This window comes from Opisthorchis viverrini, assembly GCF_000715545.1.
Source record: "Opisthorchis viverrini unplaced genomic scaffold opera_v5_46, whole genome shotgun sequence".
Taxonomy (NCBI): domain Eukaryota; kingdom Metazoa; phylum Platyhelminthes; class Trematoda; order Opisthorchiida; family Opisthorchiidae; genus Opisthorchis; species Opisthorchis viverrini.
The window spans coordinates 2043446-2059232 of NW_008751703.1; the positions used below are offsets into that span (position 1 = coordinate 2043446).

At 40.6% G+C, this 15787-nt stretch overlaps 1 protein-coding gene across 1 annotated transcript in view; it reads left to right on the top strand.

Moving 5' to 3' along the window:
- T265_03361 (hypothetical protein) overlaps positions 1-15787 on the top strand; it is a gene marked incomplete at both ends in the record, with an annotated part of 152748 nt that overhangs the window by 60474 nt on the left and 76487 nt on the right. The window contains 2 exons of the mRNA XM_009167822.1: positions 6289-6401; positions 8871-8971. Coding sequence (XP_009166086.1) covers positions 6289-6401; positions 8871-8971 — 214 coding nt within the window. The remainder of the gene's footprint in view (positions 1-6288; positions 6402-8870; positions 8972-15787) is intronic.

The following is a 15787-nucleotide window of genomic DNA, read 5'->3' on the forward strand; positions in this document are numbered from 1 at the left end:
TCCCATTACTCTGGAAAGTGTTGGGAACTCCCATCACCAGATTTCCAATTGGTCGTAATTCACTGCTGATCAGTTTACTAAATGTAGTGCATGGAGTTCACTCAAACGAGAAAAGCTGTTTGTTTTTAACTACAAGCTAACCGGTTACCATAAATGTGAAACGCTCCAACATAGCACTTGGGCAAGAGTAAATTTCAGTCCACTTCAGTCTTTCCTACCGGAATCACCTGCTTATGATTACTCTAACCCTGTCGCCCTGGTAACAGAGGAAGTAGCGGAAATACACAGTTGATTCTACCTCTGTTCAAGTTGGGAAACGGTCGCGTTGTGCAATGAGGTGAGATGGTTGTTTGTTTTGACTGGGCGTGAACCAAAGAATGTTTGTGAGCATAATAAATCATCCACGCTCAAAGCGGTTCCATAAAACGGCACAGCTCTGCCGCTCTTGTAAAGCTTAGTCGGCCAAGTTGCTGTTCATTCTGTCGGTTTTTGTATTCGATAGTCGGAATGATCCTGAAAGATGAACTAGGCTAGATTCGTGATTTCTGCTTAACCAGGGTCTATGTTATCAATTACTTATGAGTATTAAAAAGCTGGAGCTCTGAAAGAATAAAATACAATGTCACAATCAGTTTAGAACAAGAAAAATAGGTCGTAACTGGTTTGCGTCTGGGAAGAGTAACTACTGTGCACAAGGCAATCAGTGGTTCTGAATGTTTCAGTTCACATAGCCGAAAGAAATAAACCTGGAAAATAGCATGTAGCATACTGAATGAATCTTACGACAGGATAACCAACATGCCTTCTTAATTCTTAATAAGACCTTCTCAAAAGAAAACACAATGCACGATAAACTGGATACGGTGCAATAAAACGGCCCTGCTTTGCTGCGCCACTCCACGACGGTCGTTCCTTTTGTAATGAACGAAACATTAGGGGGCGTCAACTATTGTATCTTGGTCACTGGTTGATTTAATAAATGACTGACAGAAAAAAGGCTAATGTTGCAGTATTCAAGGCTGTCAAATGACTAGAATTACATTACCTGAACTGTGTTATTATGGAGTACAGTTGACCCAAATCTGGTGGGAAACTTCTCATCTGTTTTCAGTATAATATTCGGTTAGGAAAAGTGGATCTCTTGTTTAGAAAGTAGACGAGCTATATTGTGAGTGCTAATGTATGTATGGTAATCATAAGCGCGAAGTGGGTTCATATCCATGTGGAATAGATCACTGTTGGAGATCCTTACTAGAATCTGGTTGAATTTTCTAAGGGTTTATAAAATTAACCGGCAGTTTTCTGGGCATTCTTTCCCACAATGAACAATTCTCAAATCTCGGACTCTTCTGGCACTTGTACATTCACTCTGCGCTTTCCAATAAAAACGAAAGATAAGTAAATTATACATTTCTCTTCTCGAGTAATTTCTGAACCGTACTACTTTGGGTTTGTCCTGGCTCTAGAAGAAAATCTTCAATGCTACCGCCTCAGTTCGCCCTGTGCTTTGACATATATAGTTATCCGGTGCACAACTTTGGACTGCTACATCATATCTATTTGGCTTAGTTATCAGTATGTGTGAACCGATCACACCCTGGGTATGAAACATACCCTGCGAATTTCCTTATCCAACGGAAAATCACTCGAAACCCATCATTTGAAGCTGAGTCTTCACCTAAACCTTCACATACTTTCTACAAATAAATGACAATTTCATTTACTCTCCTCATTCAGGACGGGAAATGGCACGTTGTATTTAGAAAGAAGAAGCATCGCTGAACAGGCACTGATTGCCGATTTCTACAAGTCACCTGATCTGCACCAAAGTGACCAAATAGTTTGATTCAGTTCATTTTGTCCACAGTCTGGGCTGCTTTAATTTGTCGTTCATCAAGAAAACCTTGGGGTTTAAGCGAAATGCACTCAATTGCAAACTAATTTGGTTTGGCGAGAGACTCACCTGGAACCCAGCTAAAACTCTCATTTTCAAGGGGTTTGTTGTTGTTGTTGCTGGGGTTTTGGTTGCGTAGCAGGATTCGGATGGAGTTGTCTGAGTCACTCCGACCTCCAGTTTGCAGCAGTATCTAGCTACTGACAATGCATTTTTCCTATTCGACCTTCAAGGGGGGAGTATTTTGATTACGTGCTTTTGAATGTGTTCTACCACAAGTTTTGCAAGTTGTTTGTCCTCCGTATCACTGTAAGTGTCTCCGTATCTGTAGCGGAACTCGAAGGCCACATGAGAAGCAATCTAACATGAATCTGGAGCTCCCTACTGACTACATTAAAAACCTCATTTTACTCTGTACAAAGCCAGAGGGATAAGAATCTAAAAAAAAGTCGACCGTATTGGGCAGCTCCTTGTATATTTGTCGACTTGTATAGAAAACATCTTACATACTCTTTTGATGCCCACTCTTTTAGGACGATTTTCAGTCCTAAGAAGAAGTGATCAAAAAAAACTCATTATTTTAAAGATCTCTATCTTTCTACTGGAAACGTTCGTGCTTAGAACCAAAGCTTTCCGGCATGACTAATACCGCACTGGAGGCAGAAGCACCGTAAGGTATCCTTGGGGGAAGATCTTGCTATTCCGCTGGATAAAGTAGTTCGCAGGCACTTATTGCATATGCCACGTACAAAACGTTTCCTTGTTACCCGTCTCAGTAACATTCTTCTACGCCCCATGATAACTTATAAACTTTATCGTCTTCTTCGCCTGTCGTATTGGTTAAAAATGATGCTAAACCTACCAAAAATTCACTTTGCTCTGCTTCAAACATAAACACACCGAAATTTGCAACCGCGTTGGTAAGTCAAATGTTTCCAGTTATGCTACGGACAATCATGATCATGATCATATTGTCAGACACGTTGCATCCCCCTCAGGTACATGTCAAGAATGGCACCCCAAAATGTGCAGCACATGGCTTTTGCTTTTCTACTTCGTAGACTGCCGCGTATGGAGGTTTGCTTAGGTAAACAGAATAAACTGATTTCGAATAAAGAATCACTTTGGGGATGTAACGCTAAATTTCCGTTTATAGGAAAACAGGCTTACTGGGGGAAACCTCAAAGGTCATCAACAAGGGTCAAAACTCTGTCGGCATTGAAACGGATTTCCTGAAACAATCATTATCCCAAACTAACGGAGATCGTCATCCACTGGCTTGGTTTGTTGTTTATATCCTTTTGGATGACTTAGAAATGGCAGACTTCGTGTCCTTATTCCTCCATACTTGGAACAAATGATCAGATTTAAAGTGAGTACAATAATAACACCGGATATTATGTAGCCATAAGAACGAGAGGGATGTGGTCTGAAAATCTTCATCTGTTTTGACAAAATAACTTCTAGTGTTGCGTCCGGAATTTCTGAGTTACTTTCTTATCTAACATCCTATTGCAAAGTTATCACTTTGTAAACGCATAATGAGTTCGGGAATCGCTGCTTCTTCCCGCATTCACTTTCAGTAGGAACAAACACTGTCAACATCTAAGCATTTAAGGCTTCTGTGAGTGCTACGCTTGTAAGATTATATCAAAATAAGACAGGATTTTTAGTATGGAGAAACCTAAAACATCACAAAACAACTTGGCCGCGATACCTAAACGGCATGAAACCCAATATCCACGACATACTATTCAGACAGCGTTGTGTGAAATTTTACTCCAATATTTTCTCCACACAATGTGCAATTCACTTACTCGATTTTGCAGGAACACAGGAACCAGGTAGTTATGTGGTGCGATTTGTCTAAAGTGTTATCGTATTTGGTTCGACTTCTGTGCTTGATCCCACCTTATTTTCATGCCCGATTTGTATGTTTGTACCTTTTGCCTGCTCATCTACAGATTGCTAACCCTGGTCTGCCGTCCAACCCCCCTCCCCATTAAACTCAAATCGTTGTCCAGTTTGTCCAGCATGTGTTGAGGTGAAGACATAGATGAAACCACTACCAGAAATTAACAGACTTCAGCTTCATAATTTTTAACAGCATGAGATGACGTTCTGTGACTTTTGTCAGTTTTGTGACTGTTTTCATGCTGATTATTTTTCGAATTTGGTTTGGCCTGCGATGTCACCACAACCTGAATATATCTAAATGCGGAAGCAGTTGATTATTGTCAACATCACATGTTGTGTTCCAGAAGCATGAGGAACAATGGACGTAATACTCTGTTTTTTATTATGATGTGCTAACGTTTAAGTCACCCTACCGATGATGATAAAAGGAGTTATTACTGATTTTGGAAAATCACCTAAACGGAATTGACTAATTAAATCGGGTGGCTACACGGTTTTTGACTTTCCCCCCACACTGAATGTGTACCAGCTATTCCGCTTTATCACAATTAAACATTGATTTGGATTCAAAATATCTAACAATCCATAAGTAATCTACTCCGGAAGGCAAAAATCGTACAAATCACATTACTTTTCCGTCTGACAAGTCATCGGACGAGCCATTCAAAATTGGCCACGTGTCTAGAAATGCGTGTTTGGAGGATGCGTGCTGCTTCATCCAAAGTGCCAGTTTATCACACATGTGTCCGGCCGTTTTTGTGGTGTGCAGTCACCAAACGGAAGTCCACAAGTTCGAATACCGTTGCTGATTTGTGAAGTGAGTTCTCTTGAAGGTTCTCAACGTGGATTGAACGCCTGTACTGCTTCCCAATTTTTCAACACCAAATGATGTTACTTGGAGAATAAAGCCCTCTTTGAGGTGTCACGTAATCCTGGAATGTGAATGAATGTAAACTGCCTTATCGGAATATGAAATATTTTGGATGCTTGCGAGGGGTTCAGGTTAGAAAAATGTTGGAAATTCCGAAATTGTTCTATAGAAGAAATGTTTCGGGTGATAAACCGGTGAAAAACGAACAAGTCCAACGATCGCAACCTCCCTCAGCCGGGGTTGAAATCGTTTGTTTGTACAACAGCTGTAAAACTTGGGTACAACAGGATATACCGATCAAGCTTAAGGTTCAATAAAGTTCTCTAAATGAAATACATCAGATCATGTTGTGCCTATTTAGTTTTGAAGAACGAAGATATTTCATTCAGTTGTCCAGTTAACCTAAACACTCATACTGTTTTAGTTAGCTACTTCAAATGCCGAAACTGTGTCAAGCGAGTTCTCCTTCCAGGTGCCGCAATGTACAAAGATTTGGCACTTTTATCTGCACGGTTATCAAAGTAGCTCAATTCACCAGCCACAACTTGCATTTCCGAGGGCCACAACAACAGATCAATGAATCGCATAAGATAGACTTTGATTCGATACAGCCACCAAAGTGCGAATCATTAAGGAACATAAGAGATCTGCTTCATCCAAACGTAACAGCTTAATGAATTTTGAAGCGTTGTTCACTGACCTGCACTTTTAAAAAGTAAGTCGAAATACACGCATGTCCAAATACAGATTAACTGAAAATCGATTGCATAGATGAATATATTATCGTTTATTTTTGAAGAGCATGGTCACAGACATAAAGAGTGAGTGCAAGCGAAGAATGCGAAAGGATTACTGGATAATATGAGATAAGAGAGAGAAACGTCTCATTCGTAGTCACGCTACCAACAGTTCCAGTCAGAAAAGTTGAATCCCAGCGTATGTTTAAAGACCAACAACCAAAGAAAGGACAAATAATACTGAATGCTCTTCAAGACGCGGTAAGCGCTAGCACAGTCAAGACGCGCACATTAGGAAAAATACTCCTCATACTGGGTCTGGTATGAGATTAAATGGCAAGAATGTACATTCAACGTCATGTGCCACGCATAAAATTATCGTAAGTACGCAGAGAACCCACAATGGCTAGCAAACACAAGTAACTGACTGTGATCTTAGGAAGTCCCAGTCCAATAACAGCCTTGGCGGATTGAGGAAAGCAGATCCCTTGATAAGAGATGATTATCAGTTGGTCGACCAAGAAATCGACGTCGAAAAAAACTGCTCCTGGCGAAATATAAGCCACTCTAAAGCTTTGAATTGATTGCACGTGTATTTTACTATTTTACCAAATTTTGAGTGCGTCACGATTTGGCGAAGCAAATTCGCTACAATGTTGTTTACCAGTTTTTGAGTTTTCAGGTACTTATCTTATAATATTTGGACATATTTTACATCTGCTTTCACAGGGTGTGTCCATACTCATAATATGTTCAAGTCGCTAAGTATTCCTGCATAGGTTTGTTCTCCATCCGTGGCAATTATTTGCGTTGTACAGCCATGTTTTGGGCTTCCTCTAAAACCAATTACATTCTTCTCTGAATTGAAGATGAGGAACAAACAAAAGCGATACAGCTAGACCGTCCTGCACGAGAATTGCTCATATGGTCCATCTTAGTTGGAAAGCTACGAATGGCCGAATTGTTTTGGACAATGGAAAAGGTGAGTCATTCTGGGCGCCCTCAAGACCCAATATTACTTGTTCATACGATCATTAAAATGCCCGCTGATAAGCTAAGTTCATTCTGCTGACACCGCAAGGCCAAGATGCACAGTTGATCTCATTGGGTTATGTTCGGAAAGCCTAAACAATGCGTCGTGCAAGTAGTTATCCTTAAACACAAATTATGATATTACAGGCTGGTAACTTCATTATTGGTAATGGCGTCTTTGCAATAAAAAATGAAATATGGTTGACTGAAATGCAGTCCACTACAAGTGACAATAAGGGACCATTTGACAGCCAATGCTCCAATACGAAATCGCTGCGCCATTTCCTACAATCTGACGTCTACAGAAGACTGATGGAGGAAATGTTGCAAATGATCCACAACTGGGACAAAAAAAGTCGTGCGGTGATACTTTACTGCCCAGTTCATACCGTCTAAAAATTAAACACAATGAAAATCATTAGAGAAACTAACACTGACCTCTATCTTATGGCAACTAACCACTGAAAAGTGACTCATCTAATATATACCTTCAGTATAAGAAGAGTCTTTGATTGACGGAAACTTTTTCCAACGTTAAATTCAGGCATTGGTGCAGGCATGCTAACCCTTTTTTGTGGTTAGTTGAATGACGCTATACATTGAGTTCTCTGAAGAAATTTTAGAAGTTGATAAACAGCATTCACATATTATAGAGTAAATCCACGTGTGTCGCGCCCTCAAAGCAATCATTTTGACCAGGTCAATGTGAACGATATGTTACCAAACAATCAAGCAAATGCAAATAAAATCAATCCGAAGGGTAACATTCTCACCTTGGGACGTATGTGGTCAGCGTATACAAAGGATCCATGGCAACTTTATGAACCCTATCGCGACAGACCGCTCACGGCAACATATAATTATACTCGCAGGACTGAATCACCATCGCATCAGGTATGCTTAGTAAGTAGTCGCTGTTTTAACATTTAGGACTTATCAACACTTCTCGGGTTGTGGACACCCTGTGCAGTCGAGACAACAGGCTAATCAAAAGTCAGACATTCCACAGCCAGAAATGATGTGTGGGGTATGATACGCGCTAAATGAAGCGCGTTTGCTGCCGTGCTCACACAGGTCACCGACCTGTATACAGTCCTACACGTTTTGTGAGCGATTCACTGTTAAATGGCCGACGGTACGCCCTTGTCGGTGTACTCTATCCATATTTCATTCAGTTTTACCTCTGAGACTTACTCGACGCCAATCAAAACTGATCTACGAATGACAGTGCCGGGAAGTGCAACAAGGCAAAATCCATCACTGAAATTTTCCCCTTTGGAATGGGAATAACAAGCTAGCTTCAGTTCAGGACCTAATCAGTGCGCGATCGGTGTTAAGAGGTTTACCTAGCTCATCGAACCGATAAGCAACCACCTGATTAAAGACCGCTAATATATCGATTTCTCAACAAACCCGAGTTCCTCGTTCAGAATATTTCCAAATGAATGTTGTGCACAAAGCCGTTTCATGTGTCGGATTACTTTTCGTCATATATCCTCATATGTTCAGGTGGATATTAGATGTGATATTATCTAAGGGAATTCCAAGACTTGGCTTATTTAAAGGTTCTCATGAAAGGAGAGACTGGTAGTTTACTACCAAGGGCTTCCAGCTAACTTAAGAGTAGCGTCATATGAAGTAAAATGCTTCGATATTCTAAATATCGTCCCAGGTGAAACAACAGATGGACCATATGTGGCAGTTTGAGTTTTCGATGGTCTAACTAGATTTTAGTTGATTTTCTGGTTAAAACCAAATTGGTTTCCAAGTGAGCAAATATCTTTACAGATCACTGCTCGTCGGTTGGAATTTGCTTTCAACATGAGTGCACTATTATAAGCTGTTTAAGGGTGATGCTGATTTGTAGATTTTACAAACAAAGGAGTCTCTCAGAAATGCCTTAAAGATCATGCAATATGAATTCAATTGAAAACGCGTTGTGTTTATCAAATGAGCACCGCCTTTTTGTATTATTATATGACACTCCCCTCAACAGCCTTCGTAAGGCAATTCTTCTCCTGTGTTGGATTCGCTATCTCATCAGGGTTTTGGCCTAGAACACAAAAACGCCAAATGTGCATTCATCAAAGTTGTGTGCAAAAGCGTTTTTACACCCAGCTATTCTGCTAAAATATAAAGGAGAGATAAATAAACAATATATCATAATCAATGATGCAAGGATCTTGGAGGTATGTTCTTGTGAATGTATGCCAACTTTGACCGCAGCGTGAAGTCGCAGTGTTCGAGAAGGATGTTATCCCACAGCATTACGAGCAGCAAAGTGTAGTGTAATATCTCCTTTGTGCCAAAAAAGATCTTTTTATTAAGTTTCAAACTGTGGTGAGTGACGCTATATAATATTATTGATTCAAAAGCTATTGTTTAAATCTGTTGACGTGGAGCCTTTTTTTCATTTGAGGAACCGATTGCGGCAGCCTTGCTTGCTTCGATTCTCTTGACTTCCCTGGGGAACAAGACGGATGACTTTACTGATAAGGAAGACTACCGAAGTTTTGCCAAGTAAGTCAGAATAGTTGGGGATAATGTGACTGGCTTATCCACAAATTACAAAATGATCTGATTAGTCCGTACTACCCAAAGGTCTCACACTAGTTTTTCGCAGACACTTGAGAAATGAACAAGAAACAAATTTAGGAACTAGTCTGATCCAGCGAACTCATTTCTAATTATATGATTGAATTATTCCCGCTAGACACTCGAAAGAGATGTTGTTTTGATGTTGGACCCACGATTAGCAAGTATCTTAAGTGCAACCATTACAATGTGCGGGCTTGTATCGGTACGTGGTGGGGCAAATATCGTTCAAGAGATTCTTGACCAAAGAGTGAAATAAATTGAGTGGAAGAAAGTAGCTTTCCAAGACAATAATAAAAAATAATAACGTTTAGCTGTAACATTTGCTGTCTAGCTGCCATGCCACCCGAAGGAGGCTCGAGAGCTGGAATAGTGCCATGTTGTCCGCACCTAGAACGAAGTCGAGATTTAGAGGTCGGATTCAAACCACTGACCTTCCGATTAGTATATTCGCGCTTTGACTACTGAGATAATGTTTTCTTGTCATGATGAAACCGTTTTTATAACAACCTGCCTCACCAACGTTAGACTATTGTGATTTAGCGTGTCGTGGTTTGGCAAAAAATGCATTTTGACATAAGCTAATCAAGTAAACTTGAAATGCATCAGCAACGAACAGTTCTTGAACGACGGGAAAAATGCGCAATAATTATTCACTAATCCAAGACTTTCTGAAACCTATGACAACCATTCAGAACCCTACGAAGCAGCCGCTGCCTGTATTGGATTTGTGGAAAGTTGTTCCGAATAACACACAACTAAACGCCATATCTTATTGCTTATCATTCGTCATCGGCGCTCGATAAAAGAATGTCAGCTTAGTTTGTGAAACACAATTAATGTAAATTGCAGACCAGCATCGCCAAAAGGGACCAGGAAACTTTTAGCTGTTCTCGAATGAGGCCTATTTTGAGATCACAAAGTGATCACTGGGGTAAAATGACCCTCTTCAACTTTTGTGTAGCTATACGTAGCTACAACGTTATTGTCTCACATTGATGCGTCCGTCTCAATATAAGTTCTCTTCTGGTTGTGGTTGATCATATCTATGCTGAGTATAGCGAGCAATTTTTCTGTCGTAATCCTTATTCAGGTAGGCGTGCAAAAATGTGGCTGGGTAGTTCGTTAAATATTAACTTCATTAGGTGGATGTCTGTCTATCTGAGCGTAGTTTGAAAAAGTTGGTTCGGGTTGTTTTGCCCAAGGCAACCGGAAGAAGTGAGGCCAGTTCGTGTGATCATCGACTTGGTAGCTTTATGTTTGGAACCTGTCAACGTATGCTTTATAAGTAGCCTGTGTGATTTCATATCTGAAATCACGCAGATGACATATAAACCTTGTTTTGTTTTTATAAATGGACAAACCACAAGCCAATGATTTAGTATTGGTTACCTTATTCAAGCTGAACCGCACATGATGGCTATTGTTCAGAACAACTAAACAGCACAAATACAGTCTAAACTGACCTCTACACTGGGCAAATGCATTAGGCTTTACTTGAAAAACTTGATTTGAATCGGCCAGAAGGCCTTATCTTTGCTTCTGATTGACATCACTTAACAGAAGTTTTTTTCTGTAAACCATTGCTTAGAATTTTGGTCGTAAGAGTTTGGTATTTAGCATATACCAAGTCAGAGAGTTTCCAGTAGCTTCGTCCATTCTGTTTTGAGTTGGACAACCTGGAAATTGGCTTACAAACCGAATAAATCTCCTGGATAGGGCACCCTACTTTTAAAAAAAGGTTGGAAATAAACCATTTGTCTCAAATTTTATTTTTAATTTTCCAATTTTCGGATGCTGGAGAGTGTTCACTATTATTTGGAACTTGGATGTCCGTTTAATAAGTGTCTAGTCGAATATGCTAACAACTACTGGAAAAGATTTTTATGCGTGTTTCCGATTTGTCCATAAGCTGCATCATAATTCACCAATAAGCCGAGTGCTGTTGCACAAGTTATTTTTATTTTCATTGTGCAACACAGTTGGGCAACAAACGGTTAAAAATGTACATATCCTCGAAAAACGCTAGTAATAATTCCTATTGAAAATTCGAGCAGCATTTCCATGCTCTGGTGGGAGGAGCTGATTTCAGTTTATTCCATGTAAGTTACCGATGGTGCGGAAAATCACAGTTTAAGGTACTTCTCATACAACGCGAGACAGGAATGTTTTTTAAGGACAGCCCACCAAAAACCATGGTCTATTCTGCCAGTACTCCAAACAGAGGCCAACAGTGTGATCGAATACAGGTTTTACTCAGTACTGTTTCTTGGATAATGAACATAATGTATCCTACTATAGTGGCTCCCTGACTAAACTCGTGAGCACGCGGCGCTAGCGTTTTGAGTCCCGAATAGGTTTTTATATGATCAGTAATAAGTTCCACAATTTTAGATATGCATGAGCCACGCAGGGACAGTTTAGACTGTAAGTTGACCTCCTTAAAACCATTTTGCTTACAGCACACACTGATATGAGCACTGTCCTCTTGGTTATCGGTGAGCCATTTATGCTCGTGACCACTTCCGCTAACCAGGATTTGACTCTACACGAACTTTTTATACTCATTGGTGATCCCCGCAGAGCATTTAGAGTCGCTTTAGAAGTATGAACGAGATAACTTCACACAACCCTCGCTTCTCTTCAGGTGATATCAGCTAACTTATAAGTTTCCTACGATAAACAGATTCTGTGCAACTAGGTGTCTCTGAATATATTATCCTTAGACGCATTGTCCAAGAAAAGGAGAGAAAAAATTTGAATAAGGAGGTTTGAAAGACCTCTGACCGTTGAGTTGCGCCAAGAAATCGAAATGTCCAGTGAAATACAACAACAAAAAACCTTAAGAACGATACCACCCTTAGTTGGTTCAGTTCAGTCAAGTCAAACATGGAACGTTTTGCACACTGCTGGTCCCCGTTATCTATCGTCGGAACTCAAAACGAACCTAGGTGTAGATCAGACCGACGCTGTCGAGTTGCTTTAATCCGTAGATCCAATGAATCGGGAAGCAGTATTATTGTAGCATATGGTTAGGTTCTCAAACAACCAGTAAAACGGGCTTCATTTGCAAATGCAGATAAACAAACGTTTGAACAGTCATCTTCCTGTCCCGGTGCAATCATTCTGGTTAGTTCACACCAGAAAGATTGACACTGGACCCGACTTTCACTCCTTTGTAGCTCATATGCATTAACATATAGTTGGTCGTGCTGAGGATTGAATTCTGCACATCCGACATGCAAGGCGAGTGTGTTATCAAATCTCCACAAGCGCAAGCTGGATGCATCCGAAAGCGGAGAATATGTTCACGCTTGAGTGATGTGAGTGATAATCCCGATGGCAACCCACTAACGTACCTTGGTTGTGTCAGTCTATTGACCCGCCTGACTTCCCATTCGGGTAACGCCGCAGACATTTGATACTTAACTGGCACCTAATTGGTTAGTTGTAAGTTGTTACAACATTTGTGGGGTGCACCGAAAAGCACCATCTTCCAAAGTTGGGACGTATTTTGTTTAATGTGACAACTGATCTGGTACCAGGTATTACACAATTCGAACGTCTCTCCTCCAAACTTCATGATCACACGTAGAATATTGTTGATACAGGGATATTTGTGTCCGAGAATATCACCGATCAGTTGTGCTACACAAGTGTAACAAATAAAATTCTAACGATGCAACTTATAAGGAAACCGCGGTAGATTGCTGCATCGATAGTGCACCATATGCATCCCCGTGACTACATATGAACGCCGAAGAATATGTACGACGGCCGACTGACACACTTTACATGTTCAGCCGAAAGAAATATAAATAAAGAGTAGCTGTGATACTTTGAAACCAAACATCGTCAACATTTAAATAAAAGTGATTAGTCAACTAAGCTAGTACCTGGGCAATTTGGAGACTAACCACGATTCCGGTTACAAACAATGAGCAGAGACCAGGATGCAATCCGCGTGGCTCAGTGTTTGATAGAAGTGAGCACAACTAAATTTGTATGATTTTTCTCTTCCCTAGAATGATCGCTCCAAGGGAACAACTGAAAGGGGTAGCGGTGTATCCGAGGAATGCAAAAACCACCCATAAAGTCAAAAAAATGAACAACACACTTAGTTGAGGAAATATGCTTTGGTGCTCATCTAAATACACTGTTTTCGGCATACAGCTTTTCGAAGTTTAAACAAATGTGGATTTTGCCCGGAATCTGATCATGATTCTATGGCTGATGGATTATGTCTACCTTTCCAGCGGCCTCCAGTGGGGATTCGTTACTTATTGAACCACAGATGTGAACCTAACTAGTGGTAACCAGAAAAACTAGACCCCCCTTTGAGTTGTCTATTCACCAAAACCCATTTTTACCGATTAAGCCGTTTTGTTTTCTACTCCTAAACTTTTACCTCACAGTTCTTAATTCAGTCAAGCTAAAAAACTGAGCTGAAATCTTCACTGACCCTGGAAAGGTTTGCGAACACTTTAGAGGTGACATCATCCACGCAAAGTAATTTATTACTGTGTCTTGTTCCAGGCGTGTGAAAGGTAAATGAGTTTTCATTCTTGGGTGTCTATATGTCTGAAGAGGTTCCGTTAACTGGCGGCGACGTTTCACTTTCATTGATCTTTTTGATAGGCGGTTCAATGGTTCCTAGCTTGCAACGGGTTCTTGTTTGTTTCAACTAGAATACGGATTAATGGGCCCCTGTTAGCCTCAAGAAAGCACGATCTGCTGTCTCTGGTGCCTATGCAATAAAATTTAGTCCATTAATAAAAACTGAAAATAGACTTCATGGCACCTGAAGGCACAAGGGAAACAAGAGGTTGCTTAAAGCACGGTTCCCTAAAACCCAGTTTACACGTACTTCCGGGCAAAAGGTCGTCAAGTAAACAGGCGAATCTAAACAGAGCCGAAAACAGAAAAAGCAGAGCGTTGGACATTATCACCCGTGGAATCCACAGAGCACGACTAAAGAAATCAGACTCAAAACCACCTCGATTCCAACCAACCAAAAGGCGGTCTAATCAATCAACCACATTTGAATGGCCGCTTGTAATCAAGACCACGGCTGACTTCAACTGCGACACCGTTCAATGCCCATACAGCTCTTAACCATAGCATCCGCACACGTCATACACTGATCTTGCCAGCTCGACATCTGACAAGACGTTTTCAACGATACTGACAACTCCAGCAAACGATTCATTCATCAAATTATTAACATGATCGACCAATTCCCTTTTCAAAATCAAAGTCGTTAAAGTGATTCCTCGAAAGAAATTCGGAATGTAATTGCTGTGATATAATACGACGTAGCCTCCCTACAGCAGCTGATAAAGAAACTTGCTGGAATAAAAAAACCTAGGTCTTGTACACTACCAAGAATTTTACATCCGTTTGCGGGGTGGGAACGAATTTCACCAGGCTTTGCAAGCAGTTACTTAGGCTATCCTTCTGTAATTCTGATGAATGTGTGATCAGTTCTCCCGCGGACTGTTCGTTTTGCAGGCACACTGTAAAGCGGACTTGGTGTAGCACCGAACAGTGCCTGCCATAAGAGAACAAAAGTGTCTAGGGCACTGTAATTTATCACGACGCAGGATCCTTCGTCTGACGCAATCCATCAAGGATGAATCAGGAAGGTTTAAATAAGAAACCCCGATTTTTACCACCCGGCAAATTTCTGTCCTGAAGACAGAAGAAATGTGTACATCTACATCTTTTTGAATTTACTAAGTAACTCCTTTGACAACGTAAGTTACGTATGAAATATTCGGTAATAGGTATTACGCTAATATGTTTAAATCGAGTCAGTACAATTTCACAGTCATCCACATATTGGATTCAAAGCAACCGGTTTCAATGTTCATCTAGCCTAAATTATGACACATTCAGGTCTTTTAGTCCTCTAAGCAGTAGGGAGGGGAAGATTCGTGTAAGCAGGAAAACTATTCATGCACATCCTGGTTACTAGTTTGAAACTCTGACATACTGTCCTCATGCATAATTCTATATGTGAAAGGAAGCATACCAGTTAGCGTTAGGTTGTCAAGGTAGTGGTCTGAGACAATCGTTTTCTCACAGCACGTAGTCGATGTTGGGTGAGAGAATGACTGGTTACCATAGGTTCCATTTGTTGCTGAGAGAGTGAGAGAGATAAAACATTTTATTTTCCTAAAGACGAAAGTGTCTGAGTGACCCATGATCATGATAGCAGCATAGTAGAAATGCATGCTAGTTCATTGTGAAGATGGATAGGAATGCGATTTTTATGTTCGTTGAGATAACAAACTCTTTGATGAGACCAACCAGCTCAGCGGCTTGTTGCCAATAGCAATAGGCGTTCACCGCAGTGTCGAGTTATGAGGCAGCCTACCTTCTGAGTGGAAATCAGATCATAGACTGTGTTCACAACGAACATCCTAATCACCAAAAAAAGGAGTTTAGTTAAAAATCGATCGCCAGATCGACGGTGAAATGCCAGACTGAGTAATAGTTGTGCTAGCTTCCTTTCCGATCATTAAGTTGAGTTATTTCGCTTAGGTAACCTGTATGTCTACAGGTTATGTACACACATAGCCAAGATATACTCCGAAAAACATCAGGAGCTGCGACATTATATATATATATATATATATATATATATATATATATTCAGCTGTAGCACCCTTTCGGTGCCTATCTGCCACGCCACACGATGGCTGCACGAGGGCTGGGATACTGCCAGGTCGCCCAAGC